Source organism: Cornus florida, unplaced genomic scaffold (assembly GCF_030987335.1).
Source record: "Cornus florida cultivar Cherokee Brave unplaced genomic scaffold, ASM3098733v1 CherokeeBrave_3.0.0_Hap2_Chr06, whole genome shotgun sequence".
Lineage (NCBI taxonomy): Eukaryota > Viridiplantae > Streptophyta > Magnoliopsida > Cornales > Cornaceae > Cornus > Cornus florida.
Genome location: NW_026775576.1, coordinates 101,026,048 through 101,043,252, shown reverse-complemented (window position 1 = coordinate 101,043,252; position 17,205 = coordinate 101,026,048). Strand labels below are relative to the sequence as shown.

Here is a 17,205-nt window from a genome sequence, read left to right as displayed (position 1 = left end):
TGCATCATATATCTCACCTTCATCTTCAATGGTTGGGACAGTCAACCACTCATCTAAATATGAGCTTTCATCACTTATTTCATCGAAAGAAAGTGACTCGCCGAGCTTTGAACCATCCGGGCACGGCCTAGGTTGTGGTACCTCGTTGTGCTTACCATCTAAGGCCTTTAGAAACCCTAGCCACCAAGTGTGTGAAGAAGCTAGGTTTTCAGACCACTCAAATTCCAGAGCTTCCATGGGAGGTGATGGTGTGGCAAGCACTGAAGGTGCAGTGGTGGACCATGTAGGCTCAGGGAGAGGCAAAGTGTCCAATAATGAAGAGCAGGAGGAGTAGCTAATTATACCATGGTTGCAACCATTTCCTCTTATAGTAGACCCCCACTTTTGATCAAAAGATGATGCTGAGGCTGATGATGATCTATGAAGCTGCAAGGCATTGACAACCTCTCTCCTAGCTTCAGCCATTTTTTTTTTTCGAAGGTTTGCTTCAGCCATGTTGACAAAACAATCTTTTGTACCTCTTCTTTTATCAGACCTCCTTTCTATGGGCTTTCTTGTGGAGTAGCTTCTCTTAGACTCCATATTTTCATAATTTCTGTAAGGAGTACTTGATAGTTGATAATTTGATACAGATATAATATATATATATATAGAGAGAGAGAGAGAGAGAGAGAGAGAAGAAAACGGGAAAGCTGACAAATGCAAGTGAGGAAGTTAAGGAAGAAAAGATGGGTCAGCAAACGATAACATGTATGTTGACACGTCTTGGGAACTCTGGACACAACCAGCAACAATCAATTCGGTTGTACCTTGTTACCCTTTTGCTTTAATGGCTGAAGGTACAATTTGGGCTCGATAGGCCTCAGTATAGCCCATCCTGTCCATATTTAATTTGGGCAGGCCTCTCCAGCTCAGACTGAAGGTTGGGCTTAGCCTAGCCCCATTAATAAATTTATTGGACGTCTAATAATTCTAAGTGGCCCAATAATTTCCCAATTTGATGTTAGATTCTAGGAGTGGTCAATATCTTAGTTGGGAGTTTTTACACACGTATGGGCTTTGATATGTTTGATACAGGAAGGGATAGAATGTTGAAATAAAAAGGGCATGGGGTTTTCTTCTTAAAAATGACTTAATGTTGCCTCCTCCTTCTAATTAAAAAAATTAATTAAATGGATTAATGGTATTGAGACAATTAGGACACAGACACAATTAACAGCTCCATCTTTTTTTGTGAATTGGTAAGTAATCTAAAAGTGATTACATGCTCAAATGGCTGTGGTGCATGATAATTAAAGTGGATGCGTGGTGTTAAAAACACCCAATTTATGGAGGACTTTGAATAGTAGAAGACAGATCTACAACAACTCATTTGTGTGGTAAAGTATGTTGAGCTTTTTTGACGGGCTTCCAAGTCTAAAAGGAAGTTCAGTAGTGTTGAATTCGCTAGCTGTCCCCACAACCCTAACCACTTTCTTGGAAAATTCATCAATCAATCTCTTTACAATGCACGCCAGTTTAGAGAGAGACAATGGAGTGAGGGATTTTGCTATATCTTGTGAAATTAGGCATTAAAAATTAGCAGATACTACGAAGCCTCACGTGGGTGACTATATCTCCAACCCACATGACACTGTAAATTGTCAATACATACATGAGAGGGAAATGTGGATTCTATATTTGAATACGAGACTCTGACTAAAAACACCTATATATTTGTTGTATATTATTCTGACAAAGACTTAAGATGTATGTGCTGTTAGATAGTTTGATCATTGACACTTGATTTCTACATATATCTATCATTTTATCTTCTGTTTTTCATTTGAATATTTATTCCAACTGAATCTGTAATGTTTTCCCATAACACTGGAAGAACATAGGAATTACATACACTTAGTTGCCAAAAAATAGGAACCTCATGTGGTTTCGAAAGCAACACCGAACAAAATAGTATTTTTCCAATTTTCTAAGGCTATTTTTCAGCAAACAAGAGTGTACAATTTTATGATAAGCGAGGTGTTATTCAGATCTAAACCAAAGACAAGATCAATATTATATTTAAAACTGAAAAGAAGGTTCTTTTTATTAAACATTCCATATATATATATATACACACACTTCATGGATGAATTAATTGACATTGGTTCTTTTAGATAAGATTGTATAACAACTCTCTTCCAAATGAAAGTCAGGAGTTTAGGCAGACAATATATATTAAAATAAAATCTGAAAATATACAAAATATATTGCACTTTGATATAATAAATTTGTACTAAATCAAAATACACAAAAGATAACCATGATCATGGTTAGAGTTCCCTTAAAACAAGAAGCAGCAGTGACCTAAGGACCAATTCAAATATTATTGAATAAATGGTATATCTACAGACTAATTAAAAAAGGATGGTCAGTGTCCTCATTTTCAAGAAGATCTTGTCAACTTTCTTCCCAAGGAATCAAGGATTCATATCTTTTGGTTGATATGGGATCATGAGGCCGGTCAACAATACAGCTTAAATATATTCATTCATTCATTTAATTTAATTATTCATTTGTTTTTTGTTCCAATTAACCCAGCTCTTATTTTAAGGTCATACGTATGCCGACTTTGATTATCACCCTTTCCAACCATGTTCTGTATTGTATTTACTTTGGAGAATATTTCATGATTAACTTATAATATGTGGTGTTAGTGGGGGGAAAACTGCTGATTAGTTGAGCAACATTGCTAGCTAGCTGGTAAATATATATGCATATACATGTGTGTACGTGTCTGGGTATATGTAACGATCATGATCCTTTTTATTAAATAACCAAATTATTGGCGCTTATAGTACTAGGCAACTATCCATGTGCTTAATATATTTGTGCTTAACTATATAACTATACATGTACTTATGTATATATATATATATATATGTGTGCGAACACATTGAGTACCATAATAGAGAAGTAAAAATATATTATAAATATTAGGATAAAGTACAGTAACATCTCTCAAGGTTTGGCAAAAAAGACATCCAAACGAAACTTACATGTTTTTTTCGACAACGACACCCTTTTACATGAAAAATTGACCAAATTATCCTTTAACCGTTTAGAAGACTTTTTTTAACTTTACAATTTAATAAATTGGACCAATCTACCCTTATGAATAATTTATGTATAAAGAAAAAGAAAAAAAAAACTTTATATTGTTCACTTTTTTTTTTTTATATACTTTATAAATGTCCCAACTTTTTAAAAATGTAAACTTGATTTTTTGATTCAATACATATATTTCGAATAAATTATATTTTGTTATTACTTCTTTTCTTTTTCTTTTTCTTTTTAAATTAAGATGTTTAATTCTTTCATCTAAAAAAATTAAACCTATCTCTTTTCCTTAAAAATAAAAAATAAGGTACCAATATAATTTTATCCATCTTAAATTATATATCAAATATTATGCATTTTTCAACATAAAAAAAAATAAGTATCATCTTAACTTTCCTCTTAGGACACTCTAGATTACTTTATTTTTCTTTTTCTTTTTCTTTTTCTTTTTTTGGAACAAATTACAATTAATAAATAATAAAGAATAAAATGTCAAATGTGATAATGAGTGACACTAAAAATGAGTCCATCTTTAATGAGATTTGGAAATTGACATTGCTGAAGCATACATGTCAATAACAGTACCTTGAAATCCCTGGATTATTGGAGCTAGGTAGATGGTGGAGGAAAAATGTAGGGTTAAGTTTGATTCCACCACTTTTAATTAGTACAGTAGGTGTCAAGGGGTGTCTCGTGAGTCCAAATATTAAGCAACCTATAGATTAATCTGATTTTGATCAGTACGTACCAAATTAAATAATAATAAATAATATACTTGAAAAATGAGGAAAGTCCAACTGGAGGTTGGAAAGCTCACTCCACTTTACAGAATTCAACCATATAAACCACACACAAGCAACCCTCTCTGACCTGTAAATCTTTGAAAGGGATTTCGTCGTGATTCATGCCCAACTCTAGAGAGAGAAAGCAGAGATTTTGGAGAGAGAATCTATCCTCTCAGATTTCTCCTACTATTTGATAATGTTAGAATTGGTCAGCATTGCGAGGCAGCTAGTTAAAAAGGACTTCTTGGTTACATAAAGTTTGACCTTGTCCATGAAATTAAGGTCACATCTCTAGGAAGGTTTAATTCCAACTAGATAGATAGATAGGTAGATAGATAGATAGATTCAGTACTCTATGTTGGACTCATTCAATTTTAAACACCTCTCTCTCATTCCTTTCTAGTCTCCCAATACAGGGAATCGTGGTGACTCGGGGAGTCGGCTAAAAGTACTTTAGAAGGCCTAACCTTTTATTTTGTCCATTTTTCTCCTCCAATTTTTTTTTTTTTTTTTTTTTTTCACTCCACTGCCATTCTCTCTCTAAAGCTCACTACAGATAAGTTAGATTTAAGATTTAGTCTCAAATTAATACGCCCCACACAAGATTTAATGCCTATGTTTTCTTTTAAGTAATGATATTTGCGTTAATTATATTGCCAAATATAAGATGTAGGTCCCCCTACTTCCTTATCTCATGTATTAATGATCAGGTCTAACAATTCTGCCTAACTAGTCATATTTCCACTAAGTAGTTAGGCAAAATTGTTAGATCTAATATATCTGATTAGTCAATACATGACAAATATAAGAAATAGGGCCCTCCACTTTCTTATCTCATGCATTAATGACCAATCAAATATAGTAGGTCTATCAATCCTGCTAAACTATTCGGTGCAAATATCATTACTCTTTTCTTTTTTAAGTTTTTGATTCACTTGGTATATTTTATATTATAGTGTTTTCTGTAACAAATTTTGTTAATTTCATATTATATACTCTATTATTGCTCATTTGATGATTTAAATAACAAGTCTAAATTATTAAGCCTTTCTTGCTCTTGCTAACAATGATTTAAAAATTCGTGTATAGGTCAATAAAAATATTAAATTGTCTTGATTTTGATCCGATCAACTGCAAACCGTGGCAACCCCTCTCATACAATTCTCTCAGTTCGTCACTTTGCATATACAAATATTTATGTTTGGCTTGTACATACAATTCAAAAGAAATTTTCTATCAAAAAATAAATTGTATTTAAATATGAAAAAATTTCAACTACAAGCCAACACAGTTCCTTGAGGTGGTAATCCCACCATCCACAACAAGGTTATGACCACTTACATATTTGGACTCATCACTAGCAAGGTAAAGAGCAGCCTCAGCTACATCTTTAGCCCTTAAAGTTGGACCTTTCAAGTTGGCCAGATCTCTCACAAACTCCTCCATCTTCTCCACTTGTTGCTCACAAGGTGTCCCAAACCTCATGCATTCTTCCTCTTCTCCTTCTTCATCACTACTACTCCATGCATTCACAAGCATAGATGTGGCCACCCCAAATGGAGATATACAATTAACCCTAATACCGTACTTCCCCAACTCGCAAGCCGTGTTCTTGGTTAGCCCAACAATTGCATGCTTTGAAGCTGTGTAGCCGTGTGGACCGAGCCCTCCCATGACCGCGGCTACACTGGCCGTCGAAATGATGCACCCCACGCGCCTAGGAATCATCACACGCGCCGCATGCTTCATTCCTAGTGCCACTCCTCGGACGTTTATTCTCATAACTTGATCGAATTCGTCTGGATCAAAATCAACTATGCTCTTGTGCTTTGATTGATTCCCGAGCACCCCGGCATTGTTGAGGAGGATATCGAGCCGGCCATAACGAGAAATTGTTGAGTTAATGAGGTTTTCGATGTCCTCTTCTGAACTAACATCACAATGAACATAGGTGACAGGAGGACCTAATATGTCAGCAAGCATACTTCCAAGAGTGTCCTCAACATCAGCAATGACTACCTTAGCACCATGTCTTGCAAAGAGTCTCACTGTTGCCTCTCCAATCCCCTTAGCACCACCTGTGACAATTGCAATCTTTCCCTCCAACCTACAACATATAGACAAATAAAAAATTGAGATATATACATACATAATATATATATATATATATAGAGAGAGAGAGAGAGAGAGATGTAAAAGAAGCAACTACCTTTTGTGGGAGGGAGAATCGTTTTCCATTGCCATGACATGACTTCCTTGGAAGGTTTTCTCAGACATCACTTGGGCAGGCATGATTAATCACACTACAATAAATGCCAACAAAAACGAGAGAGAGAGAAGCACTAAGAATGCAGTTGGTTAGAGTAGAGAGGGAATTTATAGGGCAGTGGATGGGATGATCAGTAAGGAGGGGTCAGTGGGTTGTTTTTGGGTGGACTAATCTATATTCTCAAGGAAACTTCCTTTGCCAGTGGGTTGTTTTTGGGTGGACTAATCTATATTCTCAAGGAAACTTCCTTTGCCAATCAATGTCTATCCACTTGTCCCTCCAGGACACATATGCATGTCTTGACAATGCCAGTCCATATGACCAAACTACCCTCCATAACCTTAATTCTTATAGTTCAAGAGTTCATTAATTCATCTCCCCAGAGGTAATCTTATATATGAAATTCTAATAATCAAACTCTCTAATCTACAAATAATTTGAACATGCACTAATCAATGAAATGATGATCCAATTTCATCCATCAGAAATGGTTATACCAAAGTGGTAAAGATAAATAGAAGATATCAAATTTTCGAAAGAAATCCGGAGTACGTAAAATATCAATCTTTATATGTGTATTCAAGTTATTTTTTGGAAATAATTGTTTTATGCAATAATTTACTTCAATGGAAAATAAACTTTTATGGAACTTGATAAAAATAGTTTTGACAAGAAATGTAAGTTTTGCAAAAATGAAATTAATGAGAATATTATTGTAGTTTTGTATGCAGTAAATATATAGATACGCATATAATGTAGTTGTTACACGTTATGGATAATGAAATAAAGCGAATTAAATATTAAAGATAATTCAAATCAGTCCTAACGACTCTTCTACGTGCCCGATCATACAAAGAATCAAGTTTTGAAGTTGTCCACAGACTCCACACAAATATATGGATAGAAGGTAAAAATAACAATGAGAGTGAATATTGTAGAGAGCAAGTGTGTATGTCTATCAATCAATTGCTCTCTTGGGCTAAGCTCGCATTTACAGGCTAATAGGCCGGGCTTATGCTTTAAATTCAAAAAAACAAAACTGGCAGAATAAATAGGCCTAAAAACTCAAATGTTAGTAACTCATAAAGTCTATTAACTCATCAGTATAAAATAAGAAAATTTAAAATTTAATTAAATTTCAACACCGTAGTTAAATTTTACCTTAAGGAAAATAATTCTTAGGTTTAATATGGTGCCATTGATAACTTGAAGTGAGGCCTAAAACAAGGTCTCACTTCAAATTTTTAATATGTTGCCATTATATCTTCATCTTTAGATTTTTTAATGGAAGCAATATGTTCAAGAGTTAATTAAGAATACAAAATCTTCTCCGTCTCTCAAAAAAATCAGATATGCTTAAGGTTAAGGATGCCTATAAAATATAAGCATTGCCATTGTATTATTTGAGCTGACAAAAATAATAAAATTAATTAAAGTTCTTCCAATATCCACCAGGAATCTTGTAACTAAGACATACATAATACATAATGTGTGTGTGTGTGCAAGATCTTGATATCAATTTCCAATAAATTTGCATATGGTCAAACTGCATGCCCAATTAAGATATGTTCATCCCAACTGTCATTATACCAAAAAAAAAAAAAAGACACCCAACTAGCTAGTTGATTTTATATAGATTTGAAACTGTTATTTAAATGGATTAAATTCTGCTAGCTAGCTAAGTTTGTTCTTTTTTCTAGATCAATCGAGATCATGATTCATACAGAGTGTATATTCCTTCTTTAGGTACAGTATTAGTACTGGAAGCCGTATGGCCTAAGCACGTGGGGTAGCCAAGATGAGAAATCAACTTGATCGCCTTCATTAATTAACAAGAAAATATGCACAGCTATTCTCCCTAACTTTAGCTAATCTGAATTTCATAGCGAAGTTGCTTCTGTTGTAACAGGGTCATTCAATGATTGATGTGTGCAAGTTGCTTCTGTTGTAACAGGGGGAGAGTTACTGGAGAAAAAAAAAAAAAAAAAATTAGTACTACTATATATCAGTTTACAGTTTAATTCATATGTAATACTATTCTTCCTTTTAACACAACCATATATAATACTATTTTTCCTCTTAACCCAATTCACTTTACAATCCTGGTTCCGCCCCTAATTGTAACTTTAGTTAACGCAAATAAGAAACTCTCCGGTATTCAAGAAATTCATGGAATCAGCTGTTAGTTCCTTTCGTGAATTTGCATACTAGGATGCAATGTGGTGGGAGTCAGAGTGAATCTCACTGTTTAGCAGGAAGGCGACTGAAGTCTTTTACCTAAATATCATTTTTCTTCTCTAATTAAAATGATATAAAATCGTACGAAAAGTTAATTAAGACAATACGTTTTGATAAACTCCATGAAAAAATTGTAGTACTTAAAACATAGTTGTTGGCATCTCTCACTAATTCTAACTTTTATGATTTTTTAAATCACCATGCAGATGTGGTGTTTTTTTTAAAACTCCAAGAGTAAACACTTTTCTCTGACACACAAATTTTGAGAAGAAACTCTCAAAATTTATTATTCTGGTTTTTTTTTTAATATATATAGTGAAATTAGTTGTAGTGCATTGATGTTAGGGTTAAAGGTTTTTTTTATTTTTTTATTTTTTTATTTACAGATTTCTCTCATTAAAATATTTTTGTGTCTCTATTGGGAAGTTGGTAGTAGAGAAGATTATGAGAAATATTGGAGATTCAGGCCCCATATGTATTGACATTAACATTGAAAAATCAGTAGTAATGAAAGTTTGTAGCCATAAAAAGAGACCACAGTGCTCCAAGTTGTTCAATTAAATACAAACACATGGAGCTAAACTAACCATTTCCCTCTAATGCCACTATTAAGGATTTGTTGATTAATAATGTTGTAATTAGGTAGTTGTTAACAGCAATGTTTAACCAATAATTAGGAAAAGATGCGATGCTATGGACGGACCATTATGTTTTGTAAGTGGACAAAGCTTAGTTTATGTAGTGACGGTCTTTATATATTATATATGTTTCTCTTACTAATATATCACCTTAATTTACTAATTACATATGAGACCTAAAATTGGTGAAGTGAATGTTCTTAACTCTATGCTTAATTTCTTTTTCTTAATTAATCTTTCTATTAATTTTGAAAGCTGCTCACCTTTTACTTTCACAAAGAATTAATGTAATTTGTTTTTTTGGTACATTTATACATATTGTTCCCCAGTCCCCAGGGGCGTAACGGCGTTGACAGGGATCCGGGAAGTAAGTTCTTGATGTCTCGCTTTCGAACCGCACTCCTAACTGAAATGGTGCGCATGTTGTAGGGCCGATACAAGTACTCTAAAAATAAATTAAAAAAAAATAAAAAAAATAAAAAAAAAAACAAATTGGACCCATGAATTCCACTCTGCGGAATTGGTCCATCAAATAATTAGTGCCAGTCTATTTTCAATTAGGTCACATTAGATATGCCATTAGTTAATATTACAGAGCATAATCTGCACCTTTCGCGTAATTAATCATATGTTTATAAATTACTAATGGTCCCCTATTAATAAAATTCCACTCACAAAAAAGAAAAAGGAAAAAAAGGTACCACTAACCCTCAAAGCTGATTTATGTAGGTGAGGGTTTTTGTGTTATTAATATTTCTAACATCATGATGATGTTAGATTTTTTTTGGGGGGGGGGGGGGGGGGGGGAGTCAGTATATATAACCAAAAAGAAAGATGTACAGGGTTACCCAACTAGCCCAAGAAGGCAAAAACAGCCCGAAGGCAACAAAGCAAAAACAGGCCCAACCCAAGCAGCCTGAAGCCAACCAAAGAAACATCTTCCCTCCCTCACACTCAGGAACAAAAAATCAAAACAAAGAAGGAAGACAACAAGAGATCAACATCACTCAGATGAAACCTCATCGCCATTGATCAAACTAGGGATTCCCCATTCGGCAGCGATAACTCTCGAGCTGGTGGAGTCCTTAGCCTTGATAGAGAGGAAACGAGAACGAACACAGTCCTCGATGATCTTCCAAACAGCTTGAGGGGGGGTTTTTAAGCCCCAGCACAGGTACGATTATTCCTTTCTTTCCATATAAAATATATTGTAGCAGAGAAGCATAATTTGACTGTGATTGCCTTAATCGATTTACATTCAGCATTCCAAACTGTTCCAATCCATTGTCCCATGAAAAGGAAGCTTCGATCACCACAATACACACCACACGTGTGCTGAACATAATCCCAAATAAAGGAGGAAAACCTGCATTTAAAAAATAAGTAGTCATGGGTCTCCATCTCTTCCATACAGAGAGAGCAGAGGTTATGCTTATCCGATGTCAACCAGACATCGGATAAGTTATCTCTAGTATAGAGTCTGTAATTTAAAGCAAGCCATGTAATGAAGGCATGCCTAGGGATATGTTTGGGAAACCAGATAATATGGTTCCACCTAGAGAGATGAGCTGGTGGTAGAAGGGCATTGTAAGTGTGCTTCAAACTGAACCCCCCTGTAGGAGAGAGAGTCCACACTGCCCTATCTTGTTACCACCATTAATAGGGGGAATGGTTTCATTAGCACCAATAATATTCCTGAAGTAGTTTGGGATTCTCCATTGTCCATGCCTGATCAAACAGCTGACCTTGGATTTAATATCCCAAAGGTGATTAGAGATGGTTGCAAAATCCACTCTATTCCCTGCATGGTGTTTGATAAAAGCCCTAGCCATGCCCTTAAGCTTGAGCAACCTTCTCCAGTTACAAGAGCTAAGTTGGCTAGCCTTAATTTTTCAAAAGCTACTATCCTTGATTAAGTTAGAGTGAACCCAATCATACCAGAGGGATTGGCCATTATCACAAAACAGATTCCAAATGTGCTTGAGAATTGAGATCCTATTAAGGGAAACAATGTTAGGAAGGCCAAGACCACCATAGTTTTTAGGCTTGCACACTGCATAGCAGTTAATCTTTGCTTCAGTGTCCTTTATCTCCTGGCCAGTCCAAAGGAAGTTCTTTAAAACACAATTGATTTGCTTAGTCACCTGAAGAGGAAGCATAAAAATGTTACCCCAATAGGCATGGATGTTGATGAGAATTGATCGAATAAGTTGTAATCTTCCTGCATAAGAAAGAAATCTGGAGGCACAGCTGGAGATTCTAAAAGTGATCTTCTCAACCAAGATTCTACAATCATTAGCAAGAAGCCTAAATGTAGATAGGGGAACACCAAGATATCTAAAAGGGAAGTGCCCAATCTCGAACCCAGAAGCTGTGATCATACCACTCACTGTCTCCAAAGGAATGCCAGCTGTAAAAATGTTGCTCTTGTTCAGGTTAGGCTTGAGGCAAGACAAGCTAGAGAACTTATGAATACTATTAACTAAAATCTCAACGGAGTGTGGGTCTCCATTACAGAAAAGCATAAGATCATCAACACAACATAAGTAAGAAATCTTGTTACTTTTACATCTCCAATGGTACTTGAATTGGGGGTTCTCAGCAATGGCTTTGTTGATAATAGATGAGAGGACATCCATCACAATCACAAAAAGGAAGGGTGATAGTGGATCCCCTTATCTAAGGCCCTTAGAACCTTTAAAGAAACCCTCAAGTTCCCCATTGATGGAAACTGAGAAAGCAGTGGAAGTGATGCAGGCATAAATCCACTGAATGAAATCTGGTGGAAAACATAAAATCCTTAGGCAATCAATTAAGAACTCCTAACAAACAGTGTCATAAGCCTTATGAAGGTCAATCTTAAGAGTACACCTAGGAGTAGAGGTAGTTATACCTTTTCATGAGTTCCTGGACAATAAAAACTCCATCTCCAATCCTCCTATGCTTTATAAAAACTGTTTGGTATTTACCAACAATGTGGGGAAGAATAAGTTGTAGCTTTTTTGCAATAATCTTTGAGATGACTTTATATATGGTGTTACAACAAGAGATTGGTCTAAAGTCCTACATGGATGTTGGGTTAGGAATCTTGGTGATACAAGTAGAGTTGATCTCTCTTAGGAGTTGCCCATTCACAAAAAAATCCCTGACGGCCAAGGAAATGTCATTGCCAATCACAGACCAGGCCTTCTTGAATAAGAGGGCATTTTACCCATCAGGACCAGGAGCTTTTTTATTACTTATAGCAAAAAAACACTTTCTAATTTCCTTAAGGGAAGGAATACCGGTGAGGTTATCAATGATATTTGTAGGTATAGCCTTGTTAAACACCTCTCTGAGATTGTCAATACCAGGATAAGTGTGGGTTTGGCCTCCAAGAAAATTTTGGAAATGGTTGACAACCTCACTCTTGGTAGCTTGAAGAGACTCAGTGGTTTTTCCATTTGCCAATTGTAGCTTTGTAATCTTCTTCCGATTGCATCTGGACCAATTACTTCAGAAAAATGAAACTTAATTAGAATCTCTTGATGTTGGTTGGTCCAATAAAGGGAATTTTCTAAACGAGCAGTCCTTTTGTTCTTTTCTTTTCTTTTCATTTTTTCCTTGTTTTTTTCGATTAATACATATCGTTGACTATAATATATATATTACTAAGAAATTTTGTATACTTTTAATGTGGTTGTTGATGTGATGATCCATTTACAGCATAAATTTTAAAAGAATCAAAAGTTCCTCTTTGTTGCAATAATATATGGTTTAAAATGACAAGCATATTAGAAAAGGATATTATATAGATTTGAGCAGTGATTATATTGATATATGCATGCAACACTTCATCATATTATAAGTTACGAAATTGTATCAAACATATGATTTATTTTTTCTAAAAGTGCATGGCTTGCAAGAACCGATTCTCTTTCTTGAGTTCATGTACGTTGTTGTTTCACTTTTTTTTTTTTTTTTGGGTCCATTATTGGAGTGAGCATAAGTCTAATTCTGCAACAAAGTTTGGTTCATATGAAACTATGCATATCTTGACAACTACAAAGCAGAGTTTGTATATATATATTTTAAATGCCTTTATTTTTGTGGCAGGAACACAATCAAAACATGCTAATAAATCAATAAAAAATATCTTCATGTATGTTCGCCTGCATAAATTGGAGCTTTGGAATTGAAGTGAAATTAATTAAAAAAAAAAAAGTTTAATTTTTGAATTACTTTCTTCAATTCCACCAATTTCAATTTCAATTTCAATTTCAATTTCAATTTCAAAACTCTAATTTCATACACCCGAATATAACCTTAATTAACATAATACCGCATTTAATCATATATAAATGACGAAAACTAAAATTAGAATTGCAACAGGTGTGGCTGAGATGGTGGCTATCTTCCTAAGCTTCTCTCTGTGGAAGTTTGATAGCCACACTTGCATTCAAAGTTGTAGTGGGTTGAATCATTATTGGGCCGACTTGAAAGGACCACAGTTCAATTGTGTGGTTTGTCCACACCTATTTTTAGCCCAAGAATTGACTACCCATCTCTCACCTCAGAGGATGAAAAAAAGTGTGAAAATGATATATATATATACATATATATATATATATATATTAAACGACGGAAATGACTGCTCGGGAAACTAACTGATTTTATAATTATACCTTCACATATTAAAGCAAGGATGTTGCTTGAAGGACAAAGGTGCAGAAAAGAAAAGAAAAAAGGGAGGAGAGCACATTTCCTTTCTCCTTTGCAACTTTTGAACAGAAAATTTTTTGTGAGCCCAAAAAAAAGTCTCCCTCTCTCATCTTCCTTTCCCTTTGCCTTCCTGTTCACCCATTGCTCTCCTTTTCCTTTGTCAAATTCCTTTCGCGCAATTCTCCCTCCTTCAAAAACAAACCATATGACCCTCACTAGCTACATGTTTTGTCCTACGAGAAAAACTGATAGTAAATTATAAACATCATTTTATGAGGAATGTTAATTGCAGTCGCATTGTCATTTCACAGTCGTTGTTAGAATTGGTTAGTTTTAAATACACTAATTACTTAAGTTTCTATTTTAATGAAACTCTATAAACATTACTTTTTTAGACAAACATACCCTTTTAACTTTCTAACCTTTCTTCTTCTCTCCCTTTTTAATCTATTCGTATAGAAATGTGTGCCTGTGTATATATATATATAATAACTTCTTCTATGTGAATGAATTCTGAAAAAGAAAATAAAACTATAGATAGGATAATCCATTCTCAAGAAAAAAAGAGCTAGAACAAAATTCGAAAAGAAAAAAATAATAATAATAAAAAATAAAAAAGAACTTGAAAAGAATCCATATACAAGATAGATTCTAAGAATTTTTAAAAAATACAAAATTAGTTATATATATATATATATACACACGTATATCTATCTTGGTGAATGAATTAATTGTTTTTTTTTTTTTAAAATCCATTTAAACAAGGATAGTTGTAAAAATAAAAAATAAAAACAAAAAGAAACACAGTGTGTGTGTATATATATATATATAGGGAAAACCAAAAAAAAAAAAAGAAGAAGGAAAGAATTCATTCACTCGAGGATAGTTGTAAGAAGAAATATATAATCGATCTCACAATCCATCTTCTACATGGATTCTTTTTTTCTTTTTCTTTTTTTACCTTTCTTTTTATTATTTTCAAGATTTTTTTTTTTTTCAGAATCCATCCATCTCTTATGAATGGATTATACTGTCTACATTTTTTTTTTTACCTTTTTCAATATCCATTCACATAACAGTAGTTATTATATATATATATATATATATATACAATTATACACACACACAGGCACACATTTCTATATGGATAGATTAAAAGATTTCTATATAGATAGATTAAAAGGGGAGAGAAGAAGAAAGGTTAGATAATTTAAAAAGATATATTTGTCTAAAAAAGTAATGTTTGTAGAGTCCCATTAAAATAAAAACTTAAGTAATTAATGTATTTAAAACTAACCAATTCTAACAGCGACTGTGAAATGACAGTTGCTTACGGCGATTGAGATTAGCATTCCTCTCATTTTATTTTTAACGCTTTACAAGAATTCTTACCGTTAAAAGACTGTCATTTGTTTAATTGGATCGTATTCCCCAATATCGTTCTCACCTGGCTGTTTCTGGGCTTGGCCCTATTGTGTTTAGCTTATCAAAAAAGAGGGCCTCGTAGTTAGGCAAACCTGGTCAGAACTGAAAGAGAGTGAAAATAGGCCCATCTAGCTCAACTAATATGAGCTGGAGTCAAACTGGGCTGGGCTGGGTCAAAAAAAAAATGTGGGCTATAATGGTATTTTCTTAATGAGTGCGGGTGTGTGATTGTGTTTCTTATTAATAAAAAAATAAAAAAAATTACCAGAAAAACATTTAAGAGCTTACTTGCTACTTGAGAACTTGTCCATAGACTCTTTAATAGAGAACACACATATATTTATGAATGTGTTATAGTAAAATATTAATGCACATGTGGTCTGCAACTGCACGCTGTTGTTGATAATTGATGTGGGTTATCACTTCATATTACAGTTGATGTGGCCCTTTCACACTAACTGTCGCCTTTCTGTGTAACTTTAATGGAAGGCCCTCACTCCTAAGTGTACTGACACAGTTGCCACGTAAATTTTGGACAAAACTAATAGGTAAACCAAGTTCTGTTTCCTTTTTACAATGATAAAAGGACAAACAATGTTATTTAAAACGAAAATTTAAACTGAAAATGTTTATCCTTCGAATTAGGTGTCAAAGTCCGTGAGAGCACGTGTCCAAATGCTTAGAGGGCTCACAAAACCTCTACTGATTTTTAGTGATTTAATTAGCTAGCCTTTGATTTAGTTGACTTTACCATTTTACCCATATAAATTATCCCAATTTGAATGTGTCATCTGCTGAAAGTTTCTTTGTGAAGCAATCTCAAACTTCAAATTGCAAACAATGGCATTGGAATTTCCATGTGCACATTGAATCCCCCATTCCCCTTGGGACTAAAAATCAACCATATAATACTCACAACTGAAAGTTTCAGTGTGAAGCAATCTCAAGCTTCAAATTGCAAACATTGGCATTAATGGTGCATATTCAATCCCTGCTGTTCCAGCTTGTCACTAAGAATCCCATTTTTCACCAAGCACTCAAGTACAAGAAGTTCCTTTTTTGGTAAATAAACTTCATAACTACCAAAATGGTTAAAAATAGAAAGAAAAAAATAGGGAGTTAGCACATTCTAGTAACCGTCTCTTCTCAACGGTACCCACCTATGGCTTTATATCAATTCTTAAAATAAAATAAATTTTTTTTTTTTTTTTTAAAAAAAAAAAAAGGAGAAAAAAACCTTACCTAACAAGATATTCACGAAATACCTATCTCACCCTTGTCAAGATTAAAATTTCCTTTTACATTTTTTTTTTGGTTCGCTTTACACTCTTTTAAGTTTTGATAAATTACGACCACCTTCCTTAAAGTTTAAACAATTAATATAGTATTAGACCGTTTAAAGTTTGTTATTTTAACCTCTTCTCAGATTTGGCATATGTGCTTTGACACTCTAAAATTTTCTTTCCAAAATACCTGTTAATCAAATTTTATAAAATTTTGTCTTTCCCTTATCCAAAATGTAATATAATATATTATATAATACAAAAATTTACTGACTTCAAGGAGGTACCCTTTTGCATTTCTATCTTTCAGGTCCCCCACTACTTTCATATATCTAAATGCCATTTGTTGCCAATAATACTATCACTTTGGTTGTATATGTCAGTGTGTGTAATGTTTAGCTGCTTTCAACCGGCCTTGAGTTAGATTTACAAAATGAGTACTAGTAATTTATGCCAAATACAAGTAAGCCGATGATCTCTTCTTTATTTATTACATAAATAATTAATTAAAAGTAATAAGGTTAACAATTCATTGTAATAACTTGATGCAAAAATTATTTTTCTTACAAAATTAGCTGTTAAACAAATGTGCATTCCGTAATTAAGCTCCTATAGTTTGTTAGACAATTAGTTGTATAAGAAGTTAAACAATTAAAAAGTGTCCCAACATTGTATATCAAATTTTAACACCAAGAGCAAATGCACAGGATAAAAACTTAAATTTAGCACCTCCTGGTACCATCATTGATCATCATCATCAACAACAA

The 17,205-nt window shown here is 33.8% G+C and overlaps 2 protein-coding genes across 2 annotated transcripts; both read right to left on the bottom strand.

The window, feature by feature from the left end:
* Positions 1–4,953: 4,953 nt before the first annotated feature.
* LOC132315072 (short-chain dehydrogenase reductase 2a) lies at positions 4,954–6,316 on the bottom strand. The gene is made up of 2 exons (XM_059813827.1): positions 6,094–6,316; positions 4,954–5,991 (listed from the first exon to the last, which is right to left on the bottom strand). Exons 1-2 carry the CDS (start codon positions 6,174–6,176, stop codon positions 5,160–5,162), a joined length of 915 nt encoding a protein of 304 aa, XP_059669810.1. The 5' UTR covers positions 6,177–6,316; the 3' UTR covers positions 4,954–5,159.
* A 3,716-nt stretch (positions 6,317–10,032) lies between these two features.
* On the bottom strand, positions 10,033–11,668 carry LOC132314729 (uncharacterized). The gene is made up of 4 exons (XM_059813551.1): positions 10,968–11,668; positions 10,681–10,880; positions 10,286–10,395; positions 10,033–10,161 (listed from the first exon to the last, which is right to left on the bottom strand). Exons 1-4 carry the CDS (start codon positions 11,666–11,668, stop codon positions 10,033–10,035), a joined length of 1,140 nt encoding a protein of 379 aa, XP_059669534.1.
* Positions 11,669–17,205: the final 5,537 nt, after the last annotated feature.

Coding starts and splice junctions, on each gene's coding strand:
- LOC132314729 (XM_059813551.1), bottom strand. CDS start 11,668: ATGGATGTCCTCTCATCTATTATCAACAAAGCCATTGCTGAGAACCCC. Junction 10,396..10,680: donor CATTCCCCCTATTAATGGTG/GTAACAAGATAG, acceptor TTTTAAATGCAG/GTTTTCCTCCTTTATTTGGG. Junction 10,162..10,285: donor AACAGTTTGGAATGCTGAAT/GTAAATCGATTA, acceptor GCTGTTTGGAAG/ATCATCGAGGACTGTGTTCG.
- LOC132315072 (XM_059813827.1), bottom strand. CDS start 6,176: ATGCCTGCCCAAGTGATGTCTGAGAAAACCTTCCAAGGAAGTCATGTC. Junction 5,992..6,093: donor GATTCTCCCTCCCACAAAAG/GTAGTTGCTTCT, acceptor TATATGTTGTAG/GTTGGAGGGAAAGATTGCAA.